We start from the raw sequence: 22,462 nt of genomic DNA, 5'->3' as shown, positions 1-22,462 counted from the left end.
AGGGGGTGGAGGAGGTTTCTGATCACTGATTCAATCTCTTCACTTGTTATGGGTCTGTTAAGACTTTCTGTTTCTTCTTGAGTTAGTTTGGGTAGGTTATGTGCTTTTAAGAATTTGTCCATTTAATCTAGGTTATCCAGTTTGTTGCTGTACAGTTGTTCATAATATTCTGTCATTATTCTCTTTATTTCTATCAGGTCAGTTGTAATGTCTCCTCTTTCATTTTTTATTTTGGTGATTTGCATCTTTTCTTTGTCAGTCTAGCTAAAGGTCTGTAGATTTTATTGATTGTTTCAAAGAACTATCTTCTGGTTTAGTTGATTTTCTCTATTGTTTTATGAATTTCTGCTCTGAACTTTGTTTTTTTCTTTCTTCTGGCAGGTTTAGGCTTAGTTTGATCTTCTCTTTCTAGTTCTTCAAGTTGTAGAGTTAGTTGTTGATCTCAGATCCTCTTTTTTCACGTGGGTATTTATTGCCATACCTTTCCCTCTGAGTACTGCCTTTACTGCACCCCGTAAGTTTTGGTATTTTGTGCTTTCATTTTTGTTTGACTCTTAAGAAATGTATGATTTTTTTTTTTTAATTTCTTCCTTGAGCCATTGGTAGTTTAATAGTGTTGTTGAATTTCCATCTGTTTGTGTATTTTTCAGGTTTTTTTCTGTTACTGATTTCTAGCTTTGCGCCATTGTGTTCTTTGTGAAAATATTTTGTATGATTTCAATATTTTTAAAATTATCGAGACTTGCTTTGTAACCTGCCATGTGGTCTGTCCTGAAGAGCGATCAGTGTATACTGGCGTAGAATGTATATTGTGATTTTTTTAGGGCAGTGGAGCGTTCTATGTATGTCTTTTAAGTCTAGTTGGCTAATAGTGTCATTCAGATCCTCTGTTTGCTTGTTGATCTTCCTTCTAGACGTCCTGTCTATATTATACTTTTTGAGGAACTGTCAAACTTTTTTCTAAAGTGGCTTCACCATTTTAAATTCTCAGCAGCAACGTATGAGGATTTCAGATTCTTCTATCAGTTTTTGCTTCACATATTTGATAACTATTTAGGTCCATTTTTTAATAATTTATTTGATACTATTATATTTTTCTTGACAAACTGACTCATTTATTTTTATTTAGCGTTCTACTATGTGCCTGGTAATACTTGTTTTTCTAACATCTACCTTGTCTGATATTATAACCATCCCACTTTCTTTTGACCAGCGTTAGCACGATGTATTTTTTTCTATCTTTTACTTTTACCTTATTTATGCCTTAAACTGAAAGTGGGTTTTTTTGTAGGCAGCATATAGTGGGATTTGCTTTTTTCCAATCTGACAATCTTTGCTGTTCAGTTAGGGTGGTTGGAGCATTTATCTTCATGTGATTATTGATAGGCTAGGTTTGAGCCTGTCATCTTGAAATTTTGTATTTTTATCATCTGTTTTTTGTTCCCCTTTTCCTCTTTTTCTGCCTTCTTTTGGACTAATTATGTTTTTGTGATTCCCTTTTATTTCCTTTTTTGGCTTATCAGTTATTATTATTCTTTGCTTTTTTAATTCAGTGGTTGCTTATAACATGCATCTTGTACTCATGAGAAGTCACCGTTACTGAATGTTTTGATTAAAGAATCCATAGAAGAATCTTGATCAAAATGGGGAAAATGTAGAACAGAATCTCAAACTTAATGGAATCCAAAATTTCATGGAACCATGGAGGCTGTATGACCCCTGAAGCTGTTGCCCAGAGATATCACTAAGCCTTAAACCTTAAACCAAAAATATCTTCTGAAGTCTTTTTAAAACCAACCAGTAGTTTAGCTTTACTAGTAAAGAACACTGCCTTTAGCTTTGGATTCTTTTAAAACTGTCTATAGGGGATCAAATTGACAACAGCAACTTGAAAGATTAGACAGGAACTTAGGGGTCAGTAAGTTTATGTTAATGAGGGAGGAGTAATTTGGAAAAGCAGGGTGAAAATGGCCATACAACTTGAAAAATATAATCAATGTCGCTGAATTGTACATATTGAAATTGTTGATTGGTATATGTTCTGCTGTGTTGTATATTCTCAACAACAACAAAAAATCAGTGAGAAAAAGAACTACCTTCAAGTGATAATTATACCCCTTGACAATCTTAGAATTATATACATCTGTTCCCTGACAGCCTTTAAACTATTATTGTCATGCATTTTTCTTTTGTACATATGTATAAACTTCCCTGTATATTTTTGTTCAGTTAATTATCTTTTAAAAAGATTTGCATAGTCAGAAAAATATTTTACTTATTTTCCCATGTAGTTACCATTTATGGTAGTCTTTCTTCCTTTGTCCAGATCCCATATTTCATCTGTCATTTTCCTTCTTCCTGAACAGTGTTCTTGTGGTGTGGGTTTGATGGAGGTGAATTCTTTAGCTTTTGTATGTCTGAAAATGCCTTTATTTTGCCTTTGTTTTTGAAAGATATTTTTTGTCAGAGACCAGGTTTTAGATAGACAGCTTTATTCTTTTTGTACTGTAAAATATTTTTTCCACTGAAACAAGACTAAATAGGCACACGAGCTCTGGGGCAAGAACAAGAAGGCGGGAGGGGACAGGAAAGCTGGTAATAGGGGAAAGTGTTGACATGTCTTGGGATTGTCAACCAATGTCACAAAATGATATATGTATTGATTGTTTAATGAGAAACTAATTTGCTCTGTAAACCTTCATCTAAAGTACAATAAAAAAAGGAAAAAAAAAAGAATTTATTCTATTGCCTTCTCACTTGCATTGATTCTGACAGAATTTGATGATATCTGTATCTTTGTTCTTAATTTTCTAATGGTCCCCCCCCCCACCCCCGATCTGGCTGCTTTTAAGATTTTATCGCTGGTTTTGAACAATGTGATTATTATGGGCCTTGGTGTAGTTGTCTTTTATGTTTCTTATGCTCAGGGCTCACTGAGATTCTTGCGTCGGTTGGTTGAAAGTTTTCATTTAAATTTAGAAAAGTTTTGACCAATAAAATGATTTTCCTCTTTTGACCCTGAGATGGGTAGGGTGTTGTACAAAAATTGTCCTCAAAGAACTCCATGGAAAGCTAGATTTCAGTTAAGATAAGAAATGAATCATACATTAAATGAAGATATTAGAAAATGTAAAATGATTTGTTCAGCAGAAATTACAGGGAAATATTGAGGTAAGAGACGTCTATTTTAGTAATAGGCTATAAAAATGAGGAGACCCTCGATGAAATGAATAGACACAATAACCACAACAATGGACTCAAACATACCAACAACCATGAAGATCGAACAGGGCCAGGCAAAATTTCATTCTGTAACACATAAGGTCACCACGAGTCAGAGTCAACTCAAAGGTAACTAACAACAAAAATAGAGAGAGAGCAATAATCTGAAAATTTAGGCAGTTTATTTATCTGTAGTTTAAACTGTGTAACAAATCTGAACTCACTAAAAATGGAACAGTTATATGTTTATATTTAATTACCCCATGCTTGATTTCAAAGGATGGTGCATATAAAGTAGGTGTGGCTCGCTCTGTATTAAAAAGATTTTTTGCTTTAAAAAGAATTTACTGAATTTCTCTAGAACATTAACTCATAATATTTATCATTTTTTGTCAAAAAATATTTTTATTGAGATACATAGAATCATATTAGGAAGAAAATAAGAAATTACTGACAATGTAACTACTTAAAGATAACTACTATTAATAATTTGGTATCTTTTCTTCTAGTTCCTTGTATATGCACATATGTTTAATATAAGTAAAATTGGAATTACATCCTATGTTTTGTGTTGTAAATTTACTTTTTTTCTTACCAATATGTCATTAGTATTTTTCCATGTTGTTACTTTTGAGTGCATAATTTATTCTGAATATTTCATTTTATTCCACAGTTTTTAAAAATCCATTTTCTTGCTATTAGAAATTTATATCAATTTCAATTTTTTTTTTTGCTTTTTTAAACAACGGCTATGGTTGATATCATTGTTCACTAATGCTTGTAGTTGTTTACTCATTTCTTTAAGATAAGTCATTTAGGATGAATTCCTAGAAATAGAATTACTCAGTAAAAAATATAACCATTTTTCCCTGAAATAACCTATATCAAAATTGTGCTCTGGTGGCACAGTGGTTAGGAGCTACGGCTGCTAACCGAAAGGTCAGCAGTTCGAATCCACCAGCCGTTCGTTGGAAACCCTATGCGGCAGTTCTCCTTTTATAGGGTCACTGTAAGTCAGAATCAACTCAGCGGCACCAGGATTTGTTTTGTTTTTTTTTAATCAAAGTCATTGTTGTAGAGCTGTTAATTACAACATAATTTTTTATTAAAAACAGATACTTAAGTACTTCCATGAACAAAGTTGTAAAACTTAACCAAGAGCAAGAAAGAAATCTTGAATTAATATTTTCCTAGACTTGATATTGTAAAGATGTTAATTTTTCACAAATTAATCGGTACATTTAATGCAATCTCAATAAAAAATCACAAGATTTCTTTTTAAAGTCAGCTAAAATTATTGTCAAATTCATGTGCAAGAATAAATAGGGGACAAGAAGTTCCAAAGTTTTTTTTTTTTCCACTTTGGGAGGCATCATTGGGGAGTTGGGAGATGCTTTATTATTGTCAATAATATGTAAACTGGTCACATCTATTTATGTTGGTTTTTATAGGATGACATTTTCTGACCTTGTTTTAAGTTTTTGCAGTATACCCTCTTTAGGGCTTTTAAACTCCTTAACTTATTACCATTAAGTGTAGATTGTAAGCATGCATGTGTAAGTATAGTGTCACCGTATAGTCAGTTCATGAAATGGTTTGATACTAGGCTTCCCAAGAGATCCCTGATGACGCCACATTTTTCTTCCACTGAGCAAATGATATCTAAAATTCTACAGTCATAGCTTCATATCACAGTTTAAGGATTTGCTGCCAATTAAAGTATAAGTCTCTTATTTAGGAGATTGTCATATTAAGGTACAGCAGAAGGTTTTTATGATCACATCGTTACATGAAGGGGTTCAGTGACTTTACTACCCTTTTCTTCATTTCCGACCATCATTCGCACCTTTATGAGCTCTTGGAAGGACAGACACACTCTAACTTGATATGAAATTATTCATATTTGTTTTGATCCACAGAAATAGAAATTTCATAAGGTGCAAATTTATGTTTTGTATACAGTAAGGGTATGCTGTTTTGCCATATATCTAAATCAGTACATTAAAAATGTTTTTATGATGACATTTTATATAATGCTTATTTATAGATTATGTACAGATAATTCTCATTTTAAGGGCTTACTGTCTTAAATTATGTATTTTGCCAGTTTTTAACATATTGCAAAATTCTCTTTTAAAAATTCATTTCTCTAAGACATGGAACACTTCAACTCAGAGAAGGTCACCTAGGTTTTTAGCGGGAAGAACATCTCTCATTATGACATGGAAAGCCTGATAGGTGTTTTCTTTTCTTTGCACACAAGTGCACCCACACACAACTATTTTTACTATTTGTGTATGAAATGATAAATTTAAGTTGATCTTCATTTTTTAGTATGTTTTTACTGTCTGAGTATAAACCCAGAAAACCAAACCCAGTGCCGCCGAGTCTATTCCAACTCATAGTGACCCTATATCTGAGTATATATGAAACAATTCAAAACAATTTTGTTTTAATTATAGGTCTCAGTATATTAATGACGCATACCAGGAAGTACTGGATATACTACTGCCATTAAATCTTGAGGTGGTTATTGAGCGAAATTTATCCTGGGAGTGGTACCAGGAGGTTCCTGGTTTTAATATAAATGCTCAGCTAAAGCCCATGGAGGTAACTTTTTGGATGCTTATTGATTTCTGTTTTATTGTCGAAAATATTGCATGGGGACGTAAGGCATTTTGGGGGAAGAAGTTGAAAATTAATCACCTTGGTCAGAATTTGAAATAGCAGTTCTATTAACCTAGAATTCATTTTAATGTTCTCCATTTGTTCAACAAATATTTGAATGCCTACTCTGTGGTAAGCCCTGTGCTAGATATGGGAGCTGTAGTGGCAAACAAGCTATGACATAGCCTCTTGCTTAATGGAGCTCACCAGTCTATTGCAGGAGTTGGTTATATCAAGGTTGGATTTTATTTTAATTCCGTCAGGAAGTCCCATTTAAGTCCGATGGGAAAACACTGAAGGTTTTTTAGCAGGGGACTCGTTAGACCCTATTTAAGTTTTAAGAGAATCACATTGCTTCTGTTTGGAGATTGGACTGAAGGGGAATAAAGGTGAAAGCAAGATCACTTAGAAAGGCATTTCATTAGTTCATATGAGAGAAAGTAGTGGCTTAGAATAGAGTCATGGCTGAGAGACAGAGAGAAGTGGGCATATTCAAGATTTAATTTGGAGACATAAACAGGTTATGCAAGTAGATTGGGAAGGTAAAGAAAGAACGATGACTGGCTTGAGTGGCTGTGTGGGTGTCATCATTCACTGAGGTTCAAAAGGCCTACAGAGAAGTAGATTTTCAAGGTTGGGAAATCATGAATTCAGCTTTGGATTGAAGTTTGAAATGTCTGTTAGACATGGTGATTTAAGTAGTCTGGCTATATAGAGCTCAGTAGAGAGGTCTAGGCTGGAAATAGGAAATCGAGATCATCAGCATATAGATGGTGTTAAAAGCATTGGAAATAATATAAAATTACCTAGAAAGAATTTTACCTTGGCATAATTCACAAGGTACTAGGTATATATAGGAAGAGAAAGTCCTAGAAGAATGGAGAGGTCAGTTAAAATGGCAAATGAGTCAGCACCTTAAGCATAACTTTACCTCCCTGTAGGCTGACATTGCTCCATGAATCTTTAATGGTATTCTCAGCAAGTTTTTATGTTTCACTCTTGGCTGGACTGGAGTCAAATTGTGTCACATGCTTTATTGAGTGGCAGCAACATATACTCTGGGAGGTTTCTTTAGGAAACATACTAAATTAACAAACCCTATTCCCCACACCACACCCCCATTTTCCCTTTCTATTTCTGCCTATAAAAATTGTATTCAAAAAGAAAAAACTGTCCTTTTAGGAATTTCAGACTAAGTCAAAAGTATGTTGAAATTTAAAACATGATGATGAAATTTAAAACATGATTGAAATTTAAAACATGGTGTTTAAGATAATGTGGACTCCTCAGTTTACAGGGCTACAGATGTAAATGTCTTCTTAAATATTTTAAGTCTCTTGATATTGGTAAAACAAAACAGATAAAAATCTATAAAACATAATTAGCATGAATAAGATAGATAAACATAAATTTAATCTTAAAACACTAGATTAGAATATCGCCTTTGAAATGCACTCAAAGGAAGCCTGGTACAAATAAAACAGTTAAATTATGAGGGATTGAAATTATCCTCTTGGGGCTGTGACAACTGGAAATATAAGTAAGTTAAAAAACTTTTTCTTTTTTTTGCCAAGTTTATGAGTGAGCCAAAAATGACTTAAGAAAATTGTCTGTCTTAATTAAACAGATAGATATAAAGCTCTTAGGTCTTTTTTATATGACTGCTGTCAAGACAGGCCTTATGCTGTTGATTTTAGGTTAAATTAGTTAACATGTGGGGTTTGGAGTTTGTTCTTTGAGTTCTTTATGTGTGGATTTAAGCATGTTACTTAACCATTTAAGCTTCAGCTTTTTATTTTATAAAATCAGAATTACATTCTTTATGCTCAGGGCTTTTGTGAGCTTCAAATAAAATTATACATCTAAAACTCACTATAAATTATTTTTCATTATACAAGTATCATATATTGACTGCATGGAGTCACCATGAGTCGGGGGCTGATTAGATGGCAGCTGTCAACAACAACATATTTGTAAATAGAGGTGATTACTAACCAAAAAAATATAAAATAGTTAGACAACTACCTAAAGATCAGGCTTCATATTTAAGGTTTAAAACTACTGGATTAGTGGAAACATTCATAACAAAAAAGTTTATTATTGGTAGCGTTGCTGGTATTGGCATACTTCACCAGGTAATAAAGATCATATGGTCATTTAGAAAACTGAATTTTTAGTTAGTAGAAATTTTTTAATACAAAGATCGGTTTTGTAGAGGATAGAAATGAAACAGTCTTTCATTTTCCTCATATGAGAATCTTAACTATATGAATTAATGTTGAAATAAATAAATCTTATTTTTTAACAGTTCATTCTCAGTCAAGAAGATATAACAACTGTTTTTAAAACATTGTATGGCAATATATGGTATGAAGAAGGTGGCAGTGCCTCCCCTGCTGTAATGAAGGACCAGTCTAGTGTTACTAGTGGAGTTACTAATGCCTCACACCATTCAGGAGGTATGCCCTTAACCGTAAATTAGCTTTTCTCTCTCGCTTCTTTTCTTCTTTCCTCCCTTCATTCCATCCATCCTTCCTTTCTTCCTTTCCCTGGTTCTGAGTAAAATAGGATTTTTTTTTCTAATTCTCTGATTTTACTTAGACATCTCTGAGTTATCTATGTCGTTATATTCATTTTTCTTCTTTGAAGTTCCTAGGCCTGTTGTAACAAAATTCCTTAGTATTTTTTTCTGTGTTTCCTAACATCTCTGTAGGCCCTTATTTTCAATTTTCCTCCTTCCTTCCTTCCTCCCCCATTTACCTTTGTGTAACATGTACCCCGGATGAAATATTCTGTATTGCTAAATAGGAGTATCATAATATTAGAGGTAGCAAGAGAGGATGATCATTAGTGGGTGATGAATTTCTACAAATACCTAGAAGATAGAAAGAACAGAGCAGAGGGAACTGTAACTCAAAAAAGGGGTGCATCCAGTGTTGGATCTAGCCTGACATGTGGAACCTGGCTGGGTTCCGGGTTGAGCATGAGCACGTACAAAGATTTGAGGGAATTACGACTGCTAAGATGATTTTGCTTTACAAGAATAAAGGCCTCCTCATTCTGGTATTTTGGGTTGGTTTATACACTGCACACCCAAGTGTGAAACCTCGTAATCCATAAAGTTCCCCCACCTCATGCAAAGCCCTGAGGTATTACATCATTTTTCCAGTCAGGGAGAGCTCTAGCAGAGAGGCAACCCACCTTTACAATGCTACAGAGAAAGCTCCGTCCTTACTGGCTAGAATAATGAAATCAGTCCTTTACTGTTGAATATGAATGGCCAGACTGATGTAACAGATATGAAGAAAATTACAAGAGAACAAGCGTGAAAGAAACAAAGGTAAACAGAGTAGTGTTTCCTGAGGAAATGGAGACAATTGAGAGAACAGAAGAGAATGTGAATAAATAAAAAAGCAAACTCTAATTCGTATTCTCAGAGGATTTTCAGAAGATATGAGAACAGGACCCTACCTACCTGCCCCCCCCCAAAAAAAAAATTCAAGGATAGGAAAGGGTTCTTGGAAAATAAAAATACGATTGTTGAACTTAAAACAAACAAAAAACCCTACTAAACATGGAATTAGAATTAATAATCAGTTGGAACATATAGTTGATGTAATCTCCCATGACATAGAAGGAAAAAAAAAAGAGTACAGAGATAGAAAATATAATAAAACTTAAGAGTGATAGAGCTTCACTTCAGAAGGTTCAATTCCACAATATGTATTTCAGGAGAAAGAACTGAGAAAATGGAAGAGACAAAATTTTTAAAGAATTAATAGAAGAAAACTTCCCAGAGCTAAGTAAACACTGAAGCTCACTCTTCATATGTAAAGAATCCACTGAGTTCCAAGCAGATTGAATAATTAAAGACTCTCCAGGCAAACACATTTTCTTGCACTGTTAAAACAACAAGGGCAAGATATTTAGAGTTTCAGAGAAAAGAAACAGGCTGTTTATTAGGGACCAAGAAAGAAAAAGAGCTCTCTCTTCGGAGGCGGGGCCAAGATGGCGGACTAGGTGGACGCTACTGCGGATCCCTCTTGCAACAAAGACTCGGAAAAACAAGTGAATCGATCACATACATAACAATCTACGAACTCTGAACAACAAACACAGACTTAGAGACAGAGAACGAACAAATACGGGCAGACAGCGATTGTTTTCAGAACCAGGAGCCAGCGTACCAGGCAGGTGACCTTCGGAGCCCGATCTGGGGCAGAGCCCAGGGGGGCAGACGGCACAGACAAGGGGCCCAGCCCTACCCCCCGAACACATACCGGGAGGGAGCCTAGACGGTTGGCGCGGGCGGCGTAACGGCGCAGCCGGTGGGAGAAGCACCCGGGAGGCAGTGACTGATCTTGGAGCGGGGAGAGCAGTGTCCCACCTGGGGAGCTGTCCCACCGGGAGTTTGGCGGGAAGCGGGCGTGGCGCGAGCGTGGGGATCAGCTATATTTCCCTAAAGCGACCCGGAGGGGGGGCCCAGACGTTCTTGCGGGCGACGCCTACCCAGTTCGCACGTGCGGCGCGGCGCACCAGAGGGAGAAGTCCCCGGGAGGAAGTAACTGGTCTCAGAGCGGGGAGAGCAGAGTCCCAGCCGGGGAGCCGTCCCGCTGGGATTTTGGCAGGCACGGGCAGGGCGTGAGCACAGGGACCAGTCATATTCCCCTGAATTGACCCCGGGGGAGGGCCCAGCCTTTCGTGCAGGCGACGCCCACCCAGTTCGCGCGAGGGGAGTGGCGCGCCGGAGGAAGAAGTCCCCGAGAGGAAGTGAATGGTCTTGGAGCGGGGAGAGCAGCGTCCCAGCCGGGGAGCCGTCCCCCCGGGATTTTGACGGGCGTGGGTGGAGAGTGAACGCGGGGATCAGCTCTATATTCTGAGGTGCTACACTCCTAGCTCTCTGATCCCTCCCCCACCCTCCCCAGGCGGCTCCATTAACATCCGAATACCCTGAGCCAGAGGGAGAATTCAGATAGGGATCTGACTGCATTTTTTTTTAGCTGATTACCTGGAAAAACTAGTTTCCCAGTGATGGCTCGGAGACAGCAGTCCATATCAAACCACATAAAGAAACAGACCATGACAGCTTCTCCAACCCCGCAAACAAAAGAATCAAAATCTTTCCCAAATGAAGATACAATCCTGGAATTATCAGATACAGAATATAAAAAACTAATTTACAGAATGCATAAAGACATCACAAATGAAATTAGGCTAACTGCAGAAAAAGTCAAGGAACACACTGATAAAACTGTTGAAGAACTCAAAAAGATTATTCAAGAACATAGTGGAAAAATTAATAAGTTGCAAGAATCCATAGAGAGGCAGCATGTAGAAATCCAAAAGATTAACAATAAAATTACAGAATTAGACAACGCAATAGGAAGTCAGAGGAGCAGACTCGAGCAATTAGAATGTAGACTGGGACTTCTGGAGGACCAGGGAATCAACACCAACATAGCTGAAAAAAAATCAGATAAAAGAATTAAAAAAAATGAAGAAACCCTAAGAATCATGTGGGACTCTATCAAGAAGGATAACTTGCGAGTGATTGGAGTCCCAGAACAGGGAGGGGGGACAGAAAACACAGAGAAAATAGTTGAAGAACTCCTGACACAAAACTTCCCTGACATCATGAAAGACGAACGGATATCTATCCAAGATGCTCATCGAACCCCATTTAAGATTGATCCAAAAAGAAAAACACCAAGACATATTATCATCAAACTTGCCAAAACCAAAGACAAACAGGAAATTTTAAAAGCAGCCAGGGAGAAAAGAAAGGTTTCCTTCAAGGGAGAATCAATAAGAATAAGTTCAGACTACTCAGCAGAAACCATGCAGGCAAGAAGGGAATGGGACGACGTATACAGAGCACTGAAGGAGAAAAACTGCCAACCAAGGATCATATATCCAGCAAAACTCTCTCTGAAATATGACGGAGAAATTAAGATATTTACAGATAAACACAAGTTTAGAGAATTTGCAAAAACTAAACCAAGACTGCAAGAAATGCTAAAGGAGATTGTTCGACCTGATGACCAATAATATCAGGTACCAGCACAATACAAGGTCACAAAACAGAACGTCCTGATATCAATGCAACTCAAATAGGGAAAGCACAAAAACAAACAAATTAAGATTAATTCTAAAAAATAAATAAATAAACAAAATAATACACATAACAGGAAATCATGGAAATCAATAGATAAACGATCACAATAATCAAAAAGAGGGACTAAATATAGGAGGCATTGAACTGCCAGATGGAGAGTGATACAAGGCGATATAGAAGGATACAAGTTAGGTTTTTACTTAGAAAAATAGGGGTAGATAATAAGGTAACCACAAAAAGGAATATCAATTCCATAACTCAAGAAAAAAGCCAAGAAAAACGTAACGACTCAACTAACATAAAGTTAAACATTATGAAAATGAGGATCTCACAAGCTACTAAGAAAAACGTCTCAGCACAAAAAAGCATGTGGAAAAATGAAATGGCCAACAGCTCACATGAAAAGGCATCAAAATGACAGCACTAAAAACTTATTTATCTATAATTACGCTGAATGTAAATGGACTAAATGCACCAATAAAGAGACAGAGAGTCACGGACTGGATAAAGAAACACGAGCCATCTATATGCTGCCTACAAGAGACACACCTTAGACTTAGAGACACAAACAAACTAAAACTCAAAAGATGGAAAAAAATATATCAAGCAAATAATAAGCAAAAAAGAAGAGGAGTAGCAATATTAATTTCTGACAAAATAGACTTTAGACTTAAATCCGCCACAAAGGATAAAGAAGGACACTATATAATGATAAAAGGGACAATTGATCAGGAAGACATAACCATATTAAATATTTATGCACCCAATGACAGGGCTGCAAGGTACATAAGTCAAATTTTAACAGAATTGAAAAGCGAGATAGACACCTCCACATTTATAGTAGGAGACTTCAACACACCACTTTCGGAGAAGGACAGGACATCCAGTAAGAAGCTCAATAGAGACACGGAAGACCTACTTACAACAATCAACCAACTTGACCTCATTGACTTATACAGAACTCTCCACCCAACTGCTGCAAAATACACTTTCTTTTCTAGTGCACATGGAACATTCTCTAGAATAGGCCACATATTAGGTCATAAAACAAATCTTTGCAGAATCCAAAACATCGAAATATTACAAAGCATCTTCTCAGACCACAAGGCAATGAAGCTAGAAATCAATAACAGAAAAACTAGGGAAAAGAAATCAAATACTTGGAAAATGAACAATACCCTCCTGAAAAAAGACTGGGTTATAGAAGACATCAAGGAGGGAATAAGGAAATTCTTAGAAAGCAACGAGAAGGAGAATACTTCCTATCAAAACCTCTGGGACACAGCAAAAGCAGTGCTCAGAGGCCAATTCATATCGATAAATGCACACATACAAAAAGAAGAAAGAGCCAGAATCAGAGAACTGTCCCGACAACTTGAACAAATAGAAAGTGAGCAACAAAAGAACCCATCAGGCACCAGAAGAAAACAAATAATAAAAATTAGAGCTGAACTAAATGAATTAGAGAACAGAAAAACAATTGAAAGAATTAACAAAGCCAAAAGCTGGTTCTTTGAAAAAATTAACAAAATTGATAAGCCATTGGCTAGACTGACTAAAGAAAAACAGGAAAGGAAACAAATAACCCAAATAAGAAACGAGAAGGACCACATCACAACAGAGCCAAATGAAATTAAAAGAATCATTTCAGATTACTACGAAAAATTGTACTCTAACAAATTTGAAAATCTAGAAGAAATGGATAAATTCTTGGAAAAATACTACCTACCTAAACTAACACATTCAGAAGTAGAACGGCTAAATAGACCCATAACAAAAAAAGAGATTGAAACGGTAATCAAAAAACTCCCAACAAAAAAAAGTCCTGGCCCAGACGGCTTCACTGCAGAGTTCTACCAAACCTTCAGAGAAGACTTAACACCACTACTACTGAAGGTATTTCAAAGCATAGAAAAAGACGGAATACTACCCAACTCATTCTATGAAGCTACCATCTCCCTGATACCAAAACCAGGTAAAGACATTGCAAAAAAAGAAAATTATAGACCTATATCCCTCATGAACATAGATGCAAAAATCCTCAACAAAATTCTAGCCAATAGAATCCAACAACACATCAAAAAAATAATTCACCCTGATCAAGTGGGATTTATACCAGGTATGCAAGGCTGGTTTAATATCAGAAAAACCATTAATGTAATCCATCACATAAATAAAACAAAAGATAAAAACCACATGATCTTATCAATAGATGCAGAAAAGGCATTTGACAAAGTTCAACACACATTTATGATAAAAACTCTTACCAAAATAGGAATTGAAGGAAAATTCCTCAACATAATAAAGGGCATCTGTGTAAAGCCAACAGCCAATATCACTCTAAATGGAGAGAACCTGAAAGCATTTCCCTTGAGAACGGGAACCAGACAAGGATGCCCTTTATCACCGCTCTTATTCAACATCGTACTTGAAGTCCTAGCCAGGGCAATTAGGCTAGACAAAGAAATAAAGGGTATCCAGATTGGCAAGCAGGAAGTAAAGCTATCACTATTTGCAGATGACATGATTGTATACATGGAAAACCCTAAGGAATCCTCCAGAGAACTACTGAAACTAATAGAAGAGTTTGGAAGAGTCTCAGGTTATAAAATAAACATACAAAAATCACCTGGATTCCTCTACATCAACAAAAAGAACACCGAAGAGGAAATAACCAAATCAATACCATTCACAGTAGCCCCCAAGAAGATAAAATACTTAGGAATAAATCTTACCAGGGATGTAAAAGACCTATACAAAGAAAACTATAAAACTCTGCTACAAGAAATTCAAAAGGACATACTTAAGTGGAAAAACATACCCTGCTCATGGATAGGAAGACTTAACATAGTAAAAATGTCTATTCTACCAAAAGCCATCTATACATATAACGCACTTCCAATCCAAATACCAATGTCATATTTTAAGGGGATAGAGAAACAAATCACTAATTTCACATGGAAGGGAAAGAACCCCCGAATAAGCAAAGCATTACTGAAAAAGAAGAAGAAAGTGGGAGGCCTCACTCTACCTGATTTCAGAACCTATTATACAGCTACAGTAGTCAAAACAGCCTGGTACTGGTACAACAACAGGCACATAGACCAATGGAACAGAATTGAGAATCCAGATATAAATCCATCCACGTATGAGCAGTTGATGTTTGACAAAGGACCAGTGTCAGTCAATTGGTGAAATGATAGTCTTTTTAACAAATGGTGCTGGCATAACTGGATATCCATTTGCAAAAGAATGAAACAGGACCCATACCTCACACCATGCACAAAAACTAACTCCAAGTGGATCAAAGACCTAAACATAAAGACTAAAACGATAAAGATCATGGAAGAAAAAATAGGGACAACCCTAGGAGCCCCAATACAGGGCATAAACAGAATACAAAACATTACCAAAAATGATGAAGAGAAACCAGATAACTGGGAGCTCCTAAAAATCAAACACCTATGCTCATCTAAAGACTTCACCAAAAGAGTAAAAAGACCACCTACAGACTGGGAAAGAATATTCAGCTATGACATCTCAGACCAGTGCCTGATCTCTAAAATCTACATGATTCTGTCAAAACTAAACCACAAAAAGACAAACAACCCAATCAAGAAGTGGGCAAAGGATATGAACACACATTTCACTAAAGAAGATATTCAGGCAGCCAACAGATACATGAGAAAATGCTCCCGATCATTAGCCATTAGAGAAATGCAAATTAAAACTACGATGAGATTCCATCTCACACCAACTAGACTGGCATTAATCCAAAAAACACAAAATAATAAATGTTGGAGAGGCTGCGGAGAGATTGGAACTCTCATACACTGCTGGTGGGATTGTAAAATGGTACAACCACTCTGGACATCCACCTGGCGTTATCTTAAACAGTTAGAAATAGAACTACCATACAACCCAGAAATCCCACTTCTTGGAATATACCCTAGAGATACAAGAGCCTTCACACAAACAGATATATGCACACCCATGTTTATTGCAGCTCTGTTTACAATAGCAAAAAGCTGGAAGCATCCAAGATGTCCGTCAACGGATGAATGGGTAAATAAATTGTGGTATATTCACACAATGGAATACTACGCATCGATAAAGAACAGTGACGAATCTCTGAAACATTTCATAACATGGAGGAATCTGGAAGGCATTATGCTGAGCGAAATGAGTCAGAGGCAAAAGGACAAATATTGTATAAGACCACTATTATAAGATCTTGAGAAATAGAAAAAACGGAGAAGAACACATACTTTTGTGGTTACAAAGGGGGGAGGGAGGGAGGGGGCTTTTTATTGATCAATCAGTAGATAAGAACTGCTTTGGGTGAAGGGGAAGACAACACTCAATACAAGGAAGGTCAGCCTAATTGGACTGGACCAAAAGCAAAGAGGTTTCCGGGATAAAATGAAAGCTTCAAAGGTCAGCGGAGCAGGGGCTGGGGTCGGGGGAACTTGGTTTGAGGGGACTTCTAAGTCAATGGGCAAAATAATTCTATTATGAAAACATTCTGCATCCCACTTTGAATTGTGGCGCCTGGGGTCCTAAATGCCAACAAGCGGCCATCTAAGATACATCAATTGGTCTCAACCCACCTGGAGCAAAGGCAAAGGAAGAACACCAAGGTCACGCGATAACTAAGAACCCAAGAGACAGAAAGGGCCACATGAATCAGAGACCTACATTATCCTGAGATCAGAAGAACTAGTTGGTGCCCGGCCAGAATCGATGTCTGCCCTGTTAGGGAGCACAACAGACAACTCCTGAGGGAGCAGGAGACCAATGGGATACAGACCCCAAATTCTCATAAAAAGACCACACTTAATGGTATGACTGCGACTAGAGGAATCCCAGAGACAATGCTCCCCAGACCTTCTGATGCCACAGGACAGGAACCATCCCCGAGGACAACTCATCAGGCATGAAAAGGGCTGGTCAGCTGGGGGGAGAGAGATGCTAATGAAGAGTGAGCTAATTAAATCAGGTGGACACTGGAGAGTGTGTTGGCAACTCTTGACTGGAGGGGGGATGGGAAGATAGAGAGAGAGGGAAGATGGCAAAATTGGCACGAAACGAGAGTCTGAAAGGGCTGACTCAATAGGGGGAGAGCAAGTGGGAGAAGGGAGTAAGATGTATGTAAACTTACATGTGACAGACTGATTGGAAAGGGAAATGTTTACTTGAAGCTTAATAAAAATTAATTTAAAAAAAAAGAAAGAGAAAGATTGAAATGAGATTTACCATCAACAAAACTGAATGGCTGAATGACAGAAGACAGTGAAGTAATACATTCAAAATTCTAAGGGAAATGACTTTGAAGCTATGATTCTATACACAGCCAAACTTTTATCCAAATACGAAAATAATTCTCAGATTTTCAGTGACTCAGTTACTTCCCTCATATCCATTCCTAAAAAATTAGTTTGAAATAATATTCCAACCAGAAAAACAAGGAATCCAGGAAAGAGGAAAACAGGGATCCAAACATAGTGGGCCTACCCAGGGGTACTTTGACAAGGAATCAAAGAATTACATGTGTGACTGAGCTAGAAAGTAATTGATCTTCATTAAAAAGAAATTCCAATACTTTAAGAAAAAATAGAAAAAAATGCCTTCAAGTGGGAGAATGCCTTGAAAAAGAAAAATAACATGAGTATCATATAATATGTAGGATGAGGAAATGACTTACCTAAGCAACAGGAGGAAGAAGTTGTTTTCTCTTGTTAAGAGGAGATTTCTATTATGTGTCGTGTTGCAGAAAAGAAGCAGAATGAATTTTGAATTGTTAGAATGTGAGAGCAGAGGATCTCTTCTTTTTTTGAGTGATGCACTGTGTCATTGTTGCAAAAATATTTACATAGTCATGGTTAAACAACATATGATATACTTACTATGTAAACTGAGAATGTAAATGTTATTAACCGTGATAATACAGAAGTAAGAACATAACTTACTAAAGCTGGGAAGAAGGCAGGACAGGTGGAGGATATGGTAAGGACATAGATATCTTCAACTTCCATAGTGGGCAGTGAAAAGGTAATGTCTAAAATTGATAGAACAAGAAATAGAGACTTAAATATATTATTTTAATCATTTTCTTTTGGAAATTTTCACACATACACCAACATAGAGGGGTAATGAGCCCACATGCACCGTCACTCAGTTTCAACAATAAGTAACATATGGCTGATTTTGTTACCACTGTAATCCTCCTCTTTTTCCACGGCCCGTACCCCACTGAATTATTTTAAAATAAATTCCAGATATTATACCATTAATCCCTATATTTCTATAAGCAATAAAGGAATAAAGACTTTATTATTAAAATACACTTATGGTACCATTATCACCCCTAAAAAATTAGCAATACTTCCTTAAAACCATGAAATATCTAATAAGGGTTCAGATGTTTCCTTATTTTCTCATAAATGTCTCTTTTTGAATTTTTGGTTTTTGATTTTCAAAATAATGATAAAGGGTCAGTTCACCAAGTAGATATAATAATCCTAAACGTGTAAACCAAAAAAAAAAAAAAAAAGAGCTTCAAAATATATTTAATAATTGACAACTATATGGGAAAATAGACATACACAGAATGATAATTGGAAATTTTCACACACCACTCTTAGTATTTGGTAGAATATAGAAAAAAAAAATGATCAGAAAGAATGAAGAAGATTTAAATAGGTAATCTGCTCCCTTAAAGGTTACAGCCTAAAAAACCCTATGAGACAGTTTTGCTGTGTCCCATATGGTCCCTGTGAGTTAGAATCGGCTCAACAGCACACAGCAACAACAATCAAGACATTTGACCTAATTGTGATTAGTATAATAATATACCCAAAATTTGCAGAATACTCATTTTTATAAGGGCTCCTGGAATGTTCACATAGATAGACTATATCCTGGCCCATAAAGTGTTCTGACCATGTGAAATTATATTAGAAAATCAATAATTGGTATAAAAAAACTTGAATATGTGGACATTAAACTTCTAAATAACTCATGAGTCAACAAAGAAATGACGAAGGAAATTAGAGTTGTTTGATTTGAATGGCAATGAGCATAAAGCATATCAAAATTTGTGGGATGCCACTTTGAAGAGTGGCGTCTGGGGTCTTAAACACTAGCAAGCAGCCATCTAAGATGCATCAATTGGTCTCAACCCACCTGGATCAAAGGAGAATGAAGAACACCAAGGACACAAGGTGATTACGAGCCCAAGAGATAGAAAGGGCCACATGTACCAGAGACTGCATCATCCTGAGACCAGAAGAACTAGATGGTGCCCAGCTACAACCGATGACTGCCCTGACAGGGAACACAACAGAGGACCCCTGAGGGAGCAGGAGAGCAGTGGGATGCAGACCCCAAATTCTCATTAAAAAAACCAGACTTAATGGTCTGACTGAGACTAGAAGGACCCTGGTGGTCAGTGCCCCCAGACCTTCTGTTGGCCCAGGACAGGAACCATTCCCGACGCCAACTCTTCAGACATGGATTGGACTGGACAATGTGTTGGAGAGGGATCCTGGTGAGGAGTGAGCTTCTTGGATCAGGTGGACACTTGAGACTATGTTGGCATCTCCTCCCTGGAGGGGAGATGAGAGTGTGCAGGGGGCTAGAAGCTGGCAAAAAGGACACGAAAAGAGAGAGTGGAGGGAGAGAGCAGGCTGTCTCATTAGGGGGAGAGTAATTGGGAGTGTGTAACAAGGTGTATATGGATTTTTGTGTGAGAGACTGACTTGATTTGTAAACTTTCACTTAAAGCACAATAAAAATTATTAAAAAAAAATTGTGGGATGCAATAAAGAAGTGCTGAAAAAAACTTGTGGCTTAAAAGATTGTTAGAAAAGAAAAAAAAGTTTAAAATCAAAGAAATCTTCACCTGAAGAATATAGAAAAGGAAGAACAAATTAAACTCAAGTTAAAAGGCAAGTAGTAATACAGGAAGGAGTAGAAATCAATGAAAGAGAAACAGACAATAGAGAAAATTAACAAAGTCAAACATTAAAAGATTAATAAAATTCATAACCTCTGTCAAGACTGATGTGAGACAGAGAAAGAGAGAAGGAAGCACAAATTACCAGTATCATCCTTAACTAGATAATTAGACATCACTACCAGGATAATGAGGGAATTTTATGATACTAAATTCTATAACTTGGATGAAGTGTACAAATTTCTTAGAAAGCAGCAGTTGCCAAAACTGGCGTAAGAAGTGGAAAATCAGAGTAGTGCTGTATCTATTAAAGGAATTGAATTTGTAAAAAACAAAAAAATACTCAAGGCCCAGATGACTTCCCTGGTGAATTCTATTAAAGATTTAAAGGAGAAGTAATACCAAAGTTACACAAACTCTGGAAGAGGTGGAAACACTTCTGAGTCATTTTATAAAGCAAACAATTACCCTGACACGAAAATCAGAGGCATTTCAAGGAAAGACTGTTACGCACCAATATCGGTCGTGAACACAGATAAAAGATTCTTAACAAGGGGAAGCAAATCGAATCCAGCAATATATACAAAGGATAATTCATCTAGACTAAGTGAGGTTTATCTCCAAAATACAAAGTTGCTTTAACGTGATAAAGTCAAATCATGTAATTCCTTGCATTGACAGAGTAAAGGAGAAAATTCATATGGCCACCTAAATAAAATAGATGCAGTAAAAACATTCAACATAATTCAGCACTTATTCATGGTTAAAACTAGAAATATCTAAATATCTAAAATAGGAACAAAACAAGGAAGTTCATAATCACCGTTCCTTTTCAACATTGTTTTAAAGGAGGTCGTTGTCAGAGCAATAAGGCCAGGAAAAGGATTAAAATGCCTAAAGAGTAAAAACTGCCTTTATTCTCAGACAGCATGATTGTCTACATAAAATAATCCTAAGGAATCTAAAAAAAAAAAAAACTTTTAGAACTAGTGAATGAATTTAGCAACTTTTAACAGGATGTAAGGTTAATATATAAAAATCAATTTTATGAGTAACAATTAGAAAAGAAAATTTAAAAAAATCATTTGCAATAAGATTAAAAAACACAATATACTAGAGAAGATGTTTAACAAAAATCTTGCAAAACCTCTATGCCAAAAACTATGAAATACTGATGAGAGAAATGAAAGACTCAGATATATGGAGAGATAAATCATGTTCATGGATTGAAATCTCTTAGTATTGTTAAGCTGTCAGTTTTCCCCAGATTGATCTGTAGGGACAACATAATCTCAATCAGCTTTTTTCTGTCTATAGAAATTGAAAAATTTCTATAGAAATTTATGTGGAAATGCTAGGACTATGAATAGCCAAAAACAGTATTGTCAAGAGGTAATGGAAGGACCAAGTAATTAATATTCTCAAGTTAATGATATAAAGAGGCCTAAGCCAGGGGTTAATTTGAGTTCAACATCTGAATTTTCAAATCATTATAATTTTGTTGAATATCATTTTACTAAGCCCTAAGTTATGGCTGCTAACCAAAAGGTCGACAATTCGAATCTACCAGCCGCTCCTTGGAAACCCAATGGGGCACTTCCAGTCTGTCCTATGGGGTCGCTATGAGTCGAAATCGACTCAGCAGCAATGGGTTTGTTTTTTGGTTATACCCACTTAATTATAATGCTATTAATCTGTTTTAAGGCTGTTTTAATGAGCTACATTTTATGTTTTTTTCTTTTTTTTAATCAACTTCATTTTTTCCAAGGAACAACTGTGGTGACAGCTGCTGTGGTAGAAGTACATTCACGTGCCTCTCAAGTTAAGACAACGTTAAATATAAGTTTCAAGACAGACTATCTCACCATGGTACTGTATAGTCCGAGTCCTGATCAGGTAAGCCAAGGAAAAAGACAAAATATGTTTTCACTTGGTAAAAATTATATAGAGAACGTGTACCAAATAGTAATTATTAATATTTTATATATAGTTTGGAGTATCAGTTTCTCTGAAAAAAAAAGGTTGATCTTTCTATTTTAAACTAATTATAGAATAATTTTAACCATTTACCATTTAAATGAGTTATCCTTCACATAACCAATGATGTGAGGAAAAAAAAAATTTTTTTTTTTTTTGGCCTTTTCTTATCAAACCCTTTGGAGATAGAAAATTTTAATGTTTGATACAAGTGGAGACAATAATATGTAGGAGTTTATTACTTCAAATATGCATTAGACCTATGTTTTTATGTAATTTTTGTATTGATTTCCTCTTCCACAGACTTCCTTTAGAGATGTTCGTGATCCTTCTCTGCAACTTGCTGAATTTAGATTGGAGAATATTATAAGTACTTTAAAAATGTATACAGATGACTCAACATTTTCTTCCTTCTCATTAAAAAACTGTATCTTAGATGATAAAAGGCCTCATGTCAAGAAGGCAACTCCGAGGTATGCATTGCAATAGTGTTCTGAGGTTTACATGAGAAATGATGGATTATT

The 22,462-nt window shown here is 36.2% G+C and overlaps 1 protein-coding gene across 5 annotated transcripts in view; it reads left to right on the top strand.

The window, feature by feature from the left end:
• Positions 1-22,462, top strand: part of VPS13A (vacuolar protein sorting 13 homolog A) — a 265,017-nt gene that overhangs the window by 146,133 nt on the left and 96,422 nt on the right. For all 5 annotated transcript variants that reach the window (XR_010322961.1, XR_010322960.1, XM_064291207.1 and 2 more), the window contains 4 exons: positions 5,685-5,832; positions 8,198-8,348; positions 21,730-21,857; positions 22,242-22,411. Coding sequence is in view for 3 of the 5 variants with exons in the window: in XM_064291207.1 (XP_064147277.1) it covers positions 5,685-5,832; positions 8,198-8,348; positions 21,730-21,857; positions 22,242-22,411 (597 nt within the window). In the remaining 2 variants the exon portion in view is untranslated. The remainder of the gene's footprint in view (positions 1-5,684; positions 5,833-8,197; positions 8,349-21,729; positions 21,858-22,241; positions 22,412-22,462) is intronic.

Source organism: Loxodonta africana, chromosome 9 (assembly GCF_030014295.1).
Source record: "Loxodonta africana isolate mLoxAfr1 chromosome 9, mLoxAfr1.hap2, whole genome shotgun sequence".
NCBI lineage: Eukaryota > Metazoa > Chordata > Mammalia > Proboscidea > Elephantidae > Loxodonta > Loxodonta africana.
Note: the sequence above shows the minus strand (reverse complement) of the source record. Positions and strands in the feature narration are given on the sequence as shown.